This window comes from Dendrobates tinctorius, unplaced genomic scaffold (genome assembly GCF_039654945.1).
Source record: "Dendrobates tinctorius isolate UK_male_01 unplaced genomic scaffold, ASM3965494v1 ptg000251l, whole genome shotgun sequence".
Taxonomy (NCBI): Eukaryota; Metazoa; Chordata; class Amphibia; order Anura; family Dendrobatidae; genus Dendrobates; species Dendrobates tinctorius.
Window position 1 is genome coordinate 4,758,997 of NW_027361918.1, and position 12,613 is coordinate 4,771,609.

At 48.4% G+C, this 12,613-nt stretch overlaps 1 protein-coding gene across 1 annotated transcript in view; it reads left to right on the forward strand.

The window, feature by feature from the left end:
* SNX17 (sorting nexin 17) overlaps positions 1–1,749 on the forward strand; it is an 88,488-nt gene extending 86,739 nt beyond the window's left edge. The window contains exon 16 of the mRNA XM_073557766.1: positions 835–1,749. Coding sequence (XP_073413867.1) covers positions 835–954 — 120 coding nt within the window. The 3' untranslated portion in view covers positions 955–1,749. The remainder of the gene's footprint in view (positions 1–834) is intronic.
* The last annotated feature ends 10,864 nt before the right edge of the window (positions 1,750–12,613 follow it).

A 12,613-nucleotide genomic window follows, 5' to 3' on the forward strand; every position in this document is an offset into this window, starting at 1 on the left:
TTATTTCCAGATGTTCTCCTCGTGGATGTGATGATCCCACTGAATAGACTAGGCCATGTTTTATTGTTTGTGGATGTGATGTTCCCGCATAGCAGGCTTGGCCATATTTTATTCCTGGGTGTTCTCCTTGTGGATGTGATGTTCCCGCATAGTAGGCTTGACCATGTTTTATTCCCGGTTGTTCTCCTAATGGTTCCCATAGAGTAGGCTCGGCCATGTTTTATTCCCGGGTGTTCTCCTAGTGGTTCCCATAGAGTAGGCTCGGCCATGTTTTATTCCCGGGTGTTCTCCTAGTGGTTCTCATAGAGTAGGCTTGGCCATGTTTTATTCCCGAGTGTTCTAGTGGTTCCCATAGAGTAGGCTTGGCCATGTTTAACTCCTGGGTATTCTCCTTGTGGAGGTGATGTTCCTCCAGAGTAGGCTCGGTCATGTTTTATTTCTGGGTTTTTACCATGTGTATGTTATGTTTCCATAGAGTAGGCTTGGCTATGTTTTATTCCCGGGTGTTCCCCTCATGGATGTGATGTTCCCGGATAGTAGGCTCGGCCATGTTTTATTCCCGGATATTCTCCTCGTGAATGTGATGTTTCCATAGAGTAGGTTCGGCCATGTTTAACTCCCGGGTATTCTCCTCGTGGAGGTGATGTTCTTCCAGAGTAGGCTTGGCCATGTTTTATTTCTGAGTGTTTACCGTGTGTATGTTATATTTCCAAAGAGTAGGCTCGGCTATGTTTTATTCCCGGGTGTTCCCCTCATGGATGTGATTTACTGCAGATTAGGCTTGGTCATGTTTTATTTCTGAGTGTTTACCGTGTGTATGTGATGTTTCCACAGAGTAAGCTCAGTTCAGTTGGAATTAAAGGAATCAGCAACTCGAGCTCCAACAATGACGTCAGCGCTGAGGACTTCCATGGAAATTACGCCTTTGAGGGCATTGGTGATGATGACTTGTGAATGTCTCCGTCCAGGAGTTGCCTTTTTTGAGACATTTGCCTCCATCGTGATTGTCAGCGAGGTCAAGGCTTCATGTCAGACAAGGGAGACGGGCTCTCCACCAGCAGAATATAAGAGGGAGCTTTCCTGCGCTGGAGCCCTCACTACCGACACTAATACTCATATGTAGCGCTCAGCTTGCACTTATAATTCAAAAATTTGCACAGAGTGGGGGCCAAACCCCAATATTTCCAATGAATATAACCCTTTCCCTGCTAGCTGTGCTGCTCAGTGAGTGAATGTTGGATTAGCAATATTCTGTATATAACCCCAGGACCGCAAGGGTTAATATTTCTAGCTGTACGCTCACTCATCTCTTACGTAATTGTACTTCACAGTCATGGTGCCAAAATTCTGACCAAATGAACTTGAGCCAGCAGTCAGCAGAAGCCAGATCTGCAGAGAGCGCGTGCCAATCCCATAACGTGTCATAAGCTTCTTTATGCCAACTGCGGACGCCGTCGCATTGTATGATGGCTCCAGCCACTTGACGGGTTGTTGACCATATGTACAGAAAGTAGAATGTGAGGGTGGCATGTTCTGCATCACGTGCGCCGGTGTATGCGTCGTCCGCCTCTTGAGCCCCACCTTAGGATTAGCTGACCATGTGTGTGTATATAAATATATATATATATACTGCTGATTGGTGAGGTGTAGATGCCTCTCACATTATCAGCCGCTTGTACTTTGCCGTTTACATATTGAGCCAATCGATTATCTTCCAATAATAAATTACTTGTTTACATTAAAACTTCACTACGTCTCCTGGTGTCCACCCTGCACGTCAATCACTCACCGCCGCCCGCACCCACCAGCACCTTTACCATCTGTTGGATGCGAAGATGGTTCCTGCCCAGAGAGGTCCGCATCCTCTGCTCTGAAATCACATGGGTTCTTGATCTGCATTCAATCTGATGTGTGAAAAACTAAGTGTGACTTATCCGACCAGGGCAGAATAGTATAAATATTCCTCAGAAGTCATGGGCTGAGATCTGCCGCCACCAAGGACACAACTGCATTGTGCTGAAGAGTTCTGGGGCGCTTCTCTAAATTCCAACCCAAATCTTTTTTTGGCTGGAAAAGTCCTCTCCGCTTAGCATATCCCTCAAGTTGTTCAGGTGGCCATGCTCCAGCTTTTCGTGGTATAAGAGGCTGGCTGCCTTTTCGTTTGTGATCCCCACGTTTTGCAGGGACACTTCTAATTCCAGAAGCAGGGGTGATTGCCTTAGTCTTTTGTACCTTGCACTAAGGGATGCCGGTGAGTCTCTCTCTTTTAGGCTTTTACAGACAGTAAATCATTTGCCATATCTTGGACCATAGATCAGATACACCGGAATTGACGATTCCAGAAGCCCCGTGGTTAGGTCACCTTGAATCCTCCTAACCATATGACCTACTAGCTAGTAGGCTTAATTTTGAAGGGATACCCCCAGAAAGTCTCTCGTAGACGTACCATCCCTGGGAGGGTGCCAGTGTAAAGACAGTGAGTGCCTGATGAAGCTCCCCTGAGGTGGCCAGTTCTTGGGTTCAGCCTTCATGTGACCTTGATTTCCAAGGCGATTTGCACCTTATTCGAGTCTTTTCTCCCTGGAGTCCTGAATGGCCGGGTGTGAGAACACTAGCAGTATTTAGCTCCTCTGGAGATTGCTTGACTGTTTATAGACACCTGACCACAGCCCAAAAAGGGGGTGCCACGGCCTTGGATGTACAAAGCACTAAAGCATAGGTTTCCTACATACGGGAGTACGGCTCCCCCTTTCGGGGCTTTGCCCGGATTATTGGGGCCTGGTGGCACCGTAGAGATAGGATCCTCCTAACGACACCTTGTCGCTGTGTGAGGCTTTTACACTTTTTTTTTTTTATTTTAAATCAAAATAGTGTGTACCAATTCCCCTGTTAATTTAATGTACTATTACTGTTTCCTTACTGCAGGAGATTTAATCATTTTGTTTTCAGACTAAATATTGACAAATCCCCCGGCCCAGATGGCATTCATCCACAGATACTGAGGGAGCTGAGCTCAGTAATTGACCGCTTTATCTCATATTTTTGGACTCTGGTAACAGGGTTGATGCCGCAAGATTGGAGGCTAATGTCAAACCGATACGTAAGAAGGTGGCTCAAGGTAACTACCGTGTGAGTCTGATATCAGTGGTGTAACATATGAGGGCATTATAAGAGATGACCTGCAGAGATACAATACCGTTCAAAAGTTTGGGGTCACTCAGACAATTTTGTGTTTTCCATGAAAACTCATACTTTTATTAATCAGATGAGTTGCCAAATGAATGTAAAATCTCATCCAGACATTGACAAGGTTCGAAAAAAAGATTTTTATTTGAAATAATAATTTTCTCCTTCACACTTTGCTTTCGGCACAGAATGCTCCTTTGCAGCAATTCCAGCATTGCAGACCTTTGGCATTCTAGCAGTTAATTTGCTGAGGTAATCTGGAGAAAGCCCCTCCCACAAGTTGGTTTGGCTTGATGGGCACTTTTTGCGCACCAACAGCTCAATGGGGTTGAGATCTGGTGACTGCGCTGGCCGCTCCATCACAGAGAGAATACCAGCTGCCTGCTTCTTCCCTAAATAATTCTTGCATAATTTGGAGGTGTGCTTTGGGTCATTGTCCTGTTGTAGTATGAAATTGGCTCCAATCAAGCGCTGTCCACAGGGTATGGCATGGCAATGCAAAATGGAGTGATAGCCTTTCTTATTCAAAATCCCTTTTACCTTGTATAAATCTCCCACTTTACCAGCACCAAAGCAACCCCAGACCATCACATTACCTCCACCATGCTTGTCAGATGGCGTCAGGCACTCTTCCAGCATCTTTTCAGTTCTTCGTCTCATTCAAACACCTCACACTTGGAGTCGTCTGTCCATAACACTTTTTTCCAATCACTTTTTTGCAATCAATTTTTACAGGATAAAAATGATGAAATGGTAAGACAGGATGTTGAGAAGGCCGAACTTTTAAATTCCTATTTTGCATCTGTTTCCTCTCAGAAAGGAAATGTAACATCAACTGTTCTTCACTGTCCTATTAAGGGAATAGAAGAATCCATGATATCTATAAACAGAAAGATAGTGAGGAAACACTTAGCGAACCTAAATGAATTCAAGTCTCCAGGTCCAGATGAATTACACCCCAGAGTACTGAAGGAGATAGCAGAAGACCACCATTACAGAAGATCGACTCTCCACTCTACTCTCAAGATCACATCTCACCACCTGTGCACTCGACCCGATCCCATCCCACTTCATACCAAACCTCACCACAGTCTTCATCCCAACCCTAACCTATCACTAACAACTGGTGTTTTCCCCTCAAGCTTTAAACATGCCTCCATCACACCTATCCTCAAAAAGCCCTCTCTTGACCCATCCTCTGTATCTAGCTATCGCCCTATATCACTTCTCCCCTACGCCTCCAAGCTACTGGAACAACACGTCTACCTTGAACTGTCCTCCCATCTCTCTTCTTGCTCCCTCTTCGACCGCTTACAATCTGGCTTCCGGTCACACCACTCCACTGAAACTGCCCTTACTAAGGTCACCAATGACCTCTTAACCGCCAAGAGCAAGCGACACTACTCTGTCCTCCTCCTCCTGGACCTGTCGGCTGCCTTTGACACAGTGGACCATTCCCTATTATTACAGACCCTCTCATCCCTCGGCATCACAGAGTTGTCCCTATCCTGGATCTCATCAACAGACCGGACATTCAGCGTATCCCACTCACACACCACCTCCTCACCTCGCCCCCTATCTGTCGGAGTCCCACAAGGTTCAGTCCTTGGGCCCCTGCTGTTCTCTATTTACACCTTTGACCTGGGACAGCTCATAGAATCTCATGGCTTTCAGTATCATCTCTACGCTGATGACACACAGATCTACATCTCTGGACCAGATATCACCTCCCTACTAACCAGAATCCCTCAATGTCTGTCCACTATTTCATCCTTCTTCTCCGCTAGATTTCTGAAACTCAACATGGACAAAACAGAATTCATCATCTTTCCCCCATCTCACGTGACCCCCCCCCCTACGAACCTATCAATTACAGTAAATGACTGCCCACTCTCCCCAGTCCCACAAGCTCGCTGCCTCGGAGTAATCCTTGATGCTAATCTCTCCTTCAAACCACATATCCAAGCCCTTTCCACTTCCTGCCGACTTCAACTCAAAAATATTTCACGAATCCGTTCATTCCTCACCCAAGAATCTGCAAAAACCCTAGTCCTAATCCTAATCCACCTGTCCCCCCGCTATTCCCCAGCATCTCCCCTCTGTCAATCCCTTCACTGGCTCCCAATTGCCCAGAGACTCCATTACAAAACCATAACCATGACATACAAAGCCATCCACAACCTGTCTCCTCCATACATCTGTGACCTCGTCTCCCGGTACTTTCCTGCACGCAACCTCCGATCCTCACAAGATCTCCTTCTCTACTCCCCTCTTATCTCCTCTTCCCACAATCGCATACAAGATTTCTCTCGCGCATCACCACTACTCTGGAACTCTCTACCACAACATATCAGACTCTCACCTACCATCGAAACCTTCAAAAAGAGCCTGAAGACCCACCTCTTCCGACAAGCCTACAACCTGCAGTAACCACCGATCGACCAAACCGCTGCACGACCAGCTCTACCCTCGCCTACTGTATTATCACCCATCCCTTGTAGATTGTGAGCCCTCGCGGGCAGGGTCCTCTCTCCTCCTGTACCAGTTATGATTTGTATTGTTTAAGATTATTGTACTTGTTTTTATGTATACCCCTTCTTACCTGTAAAGCGCCATGGAATAAATGGCGCTATAACAATAAATAATAATAAGACATTTTTGAACCCCTCTCCATAATCTTTGAAAATTCTTGGAGAACAGGAGAAGTCCCAGAAGACTGGAGAAGAGCAAATGTTGTTCCTATCTTCAAAAAGGGGAAGAAGGTGGACCCAGGCAACTATAGGCTGGTGAGTCTGACTTCTATACCAGGAAAGATCTTTGAACAAATTATTAAACAACATGTATGTAAGTACCTGGATAAGAATGAAGTGATTAAACAGAGTCAGCATGGGTTTGTAACTAATAAGTCATGTCAGACTAACATAATTTCCTCCTATGACGGAATCACTGATTGGGTGGATCAGGGAAATGCTGTAGATATAGTATATCTTGACTTCAGCAAAGCATTTGACAAAGTATCTCACACAATCCTTATTGAAAAAATAGGGATTTTTGTGTACTCACCGTAAAATCCTTTTCTCCGAGCCAATCTTTGGGGGACACAGACAGTGGGTGTTATGCTGCTGGCCACTAGGAGGACACTAAGTAAACCAGAAAAAAAAGTTAGCTCCTCCCCTGCAGTATACACCCTCTCGCTGGCTGAGATTTCTCCAGTTCGGTGAAAAAAAGCAGTAGGAGCATAAACAGTCAATAATAACCATAACTAAGTCAAAGCCTAAGAATGCTACAGTGAGCCAATAGGCTAAATAGGGTGGGTGCTGTGTCCCCCAATGATTGGCTCGGAGAAAAGGATTTTACGGTGAATAGACAAAAATCCCTATTTCTCCTACGCCTCATTGGGGACACAGAGACGTCCTAAAGCAGTCCCTGGGTGGGGAGCATACATCTGCTAATACCCCATGTACCACTGAGTCAACAGTGAGGTACTGCCGATTGCAGGCTGCATCCGCAGAGGCCTGAGAATGAATTAGGCAATGTTGGTAAAGGTATGCAGACTGGATCAAGTCACAACCTTGCGGACAGGCCTGAGAATGAAATTGGTAATATTTTGTAAAAAGTATGCAGACTGGATCAAGTCACAGCCTTGCAGACCTGTTCTGCCGAGGCCTGGTGCCAAATGGCCGAAGAGGCGCCCACTGACCATGTAGAGTGTGCCTTAATCCCCACTGGGACAGGCGCGTTCCTGATACAGTAGGACTACTGAATTGCCAGGGGAATCCACCTGGCTAGCGTTGCTTTGACACGGCTAGACCCTTCCTATGCCCCTCTGAAAGCATGAACAGGGCATCTGACTTGTGGCAGGGAACCGACCGCGAGATGTACCGTCTCAATGCCCTAACCACATCCAGGGTGTGGAGGGGCCTTCTCAATGTGATGGACTGGCGCCGGACAAAAGGAAAGGCAAAACAATTCCCTCGTTGAGATGGAAGAGGAGACTACCTTGGGCAGGAAGGACGGGGAAGTCCTGAGAACTACCTTTTCCTGATGAAAAATTCAGGAACGGAGAACGGCAGGACAGAGCTGCCAATTCCAAAACTCGTCTGCTTGACGTAATTGCCACTAGAAAGACCACCTTCCAAGAGAGAACGGACAGACACGTCCTGCGGCGGTTCGAAAGGAGCCTCCTGTAAGGTCCCGAGAACCAAGTTAAGGTCCCATGAGTCCAATAGCCTTCTATAAGGAGGCGCCACATGGGAAACTTCTCTGAATGAACGTCTTGACCTGAAGTTTGGTGGCAATTTTGCGTCTGAAAAGCACTGACAAGGCCGAAATTTGGCCTTTGAGCGAGCTAAGCGCGAGACCTGATTTTAAAACATTGAAGGAATTCCAATATGGCTGGAATGGAAAAACACCAGAGGTGATTGACCATGATCGTTGCACCACGAAAAGGTTTTCCAGGTGAGGTAATAGATGCACATGGACACAGGCTTTCTAGCACTAATCATGGTGGAAATCACGTCGTGAGAGAACCCAGCCTGTGCTAAAATCCAGGATTCAACGGCCACGCTGTCAAAAACAGGGCCCCGGAGTTCTGGTGGTAAATTGGGCCCTGCGAGTGTAGATCCATGCAATCTGGAAGTCGCCAGGGGACGTCGGCAACTAGTTGTATTACTTCTGCATACCATGCTCGGTGCGGCCAGTCTGGCGCGACAAGGATCACTGGTACTCCCTCCGCTCTTCTTAATGACCCTCGGAAGCAAGGGAAGAGGCGGGAAGATGTACAGGAGTCGGAACCGGTGCCATGGTAGAACTAGGGCGTCCGCTCCTATGGCGCATGGATCACGCGATTGGGCAATGAACAGAGGAACCTTGTTGTTTAGTCTTGAGGCATGAGATCCACATCTGGAGTCCCCCAATGATGACAAATCTGTTGAAAGACTTACGGATGAAGAGACCACTTCCCCGAGGCAATGCCTTGGCGACTGCGAAAATCTGCCGCCCAATTTTCTACACTCGGCCCAATGGAGGATGTGACTCGCTTCGTGCACGGCCATCTTGCTCAGAGTACCTCCCTGGCGGTTGATATACGCTACAGCCGTGGTGTTGTCGGATTGGATCCTGAAGTGACCTGCAAGGAGACGGTGGAAACTCTGTAGAGCTAATCTGATCGCTTGCATCTCCAAAATGTAGATGGGGAGACTGACTCTCAGGTTGACCAATGACCCTGTGCCGTGTGGCGACGAAAGACCGCTCCCCAGCCGAGGAGACTTGCGTCGGTGGTTACTACCAACCCTCTTACTGGGAGAAAAAACCTGTCTTGATTCAGGGAGGACCTCAGTGTCCACCTGAGGGATTGCCTGACCCACAGGGACAGAGGGATCCGACAGTCCAGGGAGAACGGGTTCTTGTCCAAAGCTAACAGCAATGCGTGTTGTAAGGGACAGAGGTAGAACTGTGCAAATGGAACTGCTTCCATCGCTGACACCAACTTTCCTAGAACTCTCATGCCGAAACGAATGGAGTGAGAAAACAGTCACGCTGCCTGTTGTAAGGCTTGGGTCTCTCCTGGAGGGAGAATGACCAACCCTCGGGAAGTGTCCAAGATGATCCCTGAAAGGGGAATCTGCTGAGACGGTTTTGGGAAAGACTTCAAAGTTTATCTTCCACCACAGGCGAGAAAGTGTATTTACTGTTATCCATGGATTCCTCGCAAGCTGGAAGGGACGGACCCTTGATGAGCAGGTCGTCCGGATACGGTAACACCACCACTCCCCGAGAGTGGAGAATGGCCATGACAGTCGCCATGACCTTGGGTAAAGACCCTGGGGGCGTTGGCGAGTCCGAAGGGCAAGGCAACGAACTGGAAGTGTTCCTTGTGAATTGCAAAACGCAGGAACTGCTGGTGGGACGGGCAGATCGGAATGTAAAGGTAAGCGACCTTGATGTCATTGGATGCTAGGAACTCTCCTTTTTCTATGGAAGCGACAACTGATCGTAGAGATTCTATTCGGAATCACCGTACCCTGACAAACTGATTTAACAGTTTGAGACCCAGAATGGGTCACATCGTCCCATCCTTTTTTGGAAACACAAAAAGGTTTGAATGTAATCCTCTGAACCTTTCGCGATGAGGGACCAGAATGATGACTCCGACCCTTAGCAGAGCCTGAACAGCCCGAAGGAAGGCTCTTGTCTTTTTCCTTGGGGGGGAGAGGGAAGGAAAAACCTAGTTGGAGCGGGAGAAGAAAATTCTCTCTTGTATCCGGGGGACACCAGCTCCCTGACCCACTTGTCGTCATTGGGTAGATCTATGAGATTTGGCTCCCCTAGATCCAGAAACCCTAGGCCTGGGTTTCCAAGAGCGGTTAGGTCTGTATGAGACCTGGGTGCCTCTGTCTCCGCGCGGGGGACCGACCTGATCCGGAAGAGAAGGTAGAGGAGGACCAACTGGAATTGTTGCGTGAAGATCGAAAACTCGTCGGCTGTTGGTCGCGAAACGGCCGAACAGCCCCTATTGTTGAGGAAGGAATTTACTTTTTCCCCCGGTAGTATCGGAAATGAGTTGGTCCAGTTTCTCTCCAAAACAACGAACCGTTTGAAAGGGGAGAGAAGACCACGATCTTTTAGGTGTGGCAGCCGCCCGCCAGCCGCGGAGCCATAGGGCTCTCCTAATGGAGATCACATCAGCGGCAGTTTAAGCTGCGCAATTGGCGGCATCAAAAGAAGCGCCTACTACAAAGTCAGCTGCATGAATTATCTGCCTGGCGACAGTGGTTGCCTCCGGAGGAAGATTGGTGCCTTGGAAGGAAGTAGTCAAGACTTCTGCTCAAGTGGCCATTGCCTTAGTGACCCAAATTGCCGCGAAAGATGGAAAAAACGCTGCTCTTGAAGCTTCAAAAAACTGAACGGGCAAGGTAGTCAATTTGACAATCGGAGGGGTTTCTGACTGAGAAACCCTCAGAAACAGGAGCGTTTTAGAAGCAAGACGCGATACAGGAGGGTCCACCTTAGGGGACTGTAACCAATCCTAAATTAGGTCTGGATGAAAAGGGTATTTAGCCTGAGTAGACTTTTGCCCTGTGAACCACTCGTGGCCGATCCCTATGTTACTGGACGGCTGGTAAATAACGTGCGCACACGCTAGGTTTCCTTAAATGAACTAGGGTGTGCTGGAGCGGGAATATTTTCCTTATCCAACCTCAGAATCCTGTTGACTGATTCTATAAGAGAATCAAGCGACTCTTGATCAGTTGGGGGATTCTGAGGGGCTGACGTGTCAGATTCGAATTCAGAGCCGTGCTCGCTGTGAACCTCAGGAGAAGAGGGCAAGCGAGAGACAGGAGTCGCCGATGCTGAGGCGCTGACCGTCCCTTGGACGAGTATGGTCCTTGCTGGGGGACGGTTCCCGGCCGACGCCAGAGCCCTCTGCGGGAGGTAAGGACGCTTTCTGCCTGGGTCAGAGACTCCACCGACCGTCACAGGGACGCAGCCCACGCAGGGTTACTAAACGAAGGAGGCCCGTCAGCAGCGGCGGCAAGGGACATTGGAGCGCAGGTCAGGGCGCAGTGCGGGTCGCAGTCAGTGTATAACGGATTAGTCTGTGCACTGGGTAAGGCAGACTTGCAAGTGGTACACACGGTAAAAAAGCAGTGTGCTTTTTAACAGCCCGTTTTGCCTCCTTAGATTGAGGCATAGCGCTCCTGAAAGGGTTAACGGCAGTCTGTCTGCAGCTGCAGGGAATGTGCCGTGAAGGGGTTAAGCTTTAATCTGAGGGCAGATGCAGCTTACCTGGTCCTGTGCTGGGTCCCCCAGGAGGAAAAAACGGTGGCCTTGTGTCACTCGGTATCCGGCTGGCCAGAGCAGGCATAGCGCTCATGAAAGGGTTAACGGCAGCTGAAGACATGGCCCACAAGAATAGAATTGCGCATCTCGCAAGTAATGGGAGGTGACGTTAGCGCGGGTAGCGCTAATCAAATTGCGGCCTAGTAGGCCAGAAAAGTCTGGGACTAAATTTTTGACCTACCCGCGGTAGGGGGCGGAGAGAGGGCGGCACCATTCAAATTGCGGCCAGGGACTAAATTTTTGGCCTACCCAAGAGCGGGGGGGCCGCGATGGAGCGCCGGTGCTGCGATGGAGCACCGGTGCACCACCGCTGGCGTTAAGTCAGCGCTTCTCCCGGGGGGGGCAGGACCCAACCCCATACCTCCACTCCTGAGCTCAGGCAGGTTGTCGCTGTCTGGGGTCGTCTTGTCTCATCCTCCGGGCGATGTAGCAGAGCTGGAGGCCTTAAAGGGGTATGCTCAATCGATCCACCCTGTGGTAGGGGGATGGAGAGCTCTGGGGCTGATTCAGGGCATCTGAAAAAGCGCTGCTCACATCCTTCTCCATGCACTCCTGTGCTACATCCTGATGCGCTTGCCCTCCTATCCGTGGAGTACCGACCGTAAGGGAACCATTGTCAGAGGAATCAGCCCCATTCGTCGCAGGAAAGTGTACGGGGAGGTATACTCCGCGTGCTTGCCTGTTGTTGGTTCGGGGGAGAGCAGGCCGTAGAAAGGAACAGTCGCCCCCTTCACTCCGTTAATTAAAAAATAAAAATTTACAGAAAATTCAAAAATAAAATAAAAACGGTGGGGTCTGAACCAGACCCAAGTGCCTCGTACAGACACTAAGCAAAGAACTGGAGAAATCTCAGCCAGCGAGAGGGTGTATACTGCAGGGGAGGAGCTAACTTTTTTTCTGGTTTACGTAGTGTCCTCCTAGTGGCCAGCAGCATAACACCCATTGTCTCTGTGTCCCCCAATGAGGCGTAGGAGAAATGGCTAAGTATGGAATGGACAAGGCAACTGGATTCATAACTGGATTAGTGATCAGACCCAAAGTGGGTCGTAAATGGCTGCACATCCAGTTGGAAGAATGTCTGAAGTGGGGTACCACAGGGCTCTGTCCTGGGCCCTGTATTGTTCAACATCTTTATCAATGATTTAGATGAAGGAATTGAGGGTAAACTGATTAAATTTGCTGATGACACAAAGCTTGGAGGGATAGCTAATACTAGAGAAGAGAGAGAGAGGATTCAAAAAGATATAAATAAACTGGAGAAGTGGGCAGCAACTAACAGAATAGTTTTTAACAGGGAAAAATGCAAAGTACTACATCTGGGCAATAAAAATGAGAAAAGCACATACAGAATGGGAGGAATAGGGCTAAGCAACAGCACATGTGAAAAAGACTTGGGCATACTAATAGATCACAGACTGAACATGAGTCAACAGTGTGATGCAGCAGCAAAAAAGGCAAATGCAATTCTAGGATGTATTAACAGAAGCATACAGTCTAGATCAAGTGAAGTCATTATCCCCCTCTACTCCTCTTTGGTCAGACCTCATCTGGAATACTGTGTCCAGTTTTGGGCGCCACATTTTAA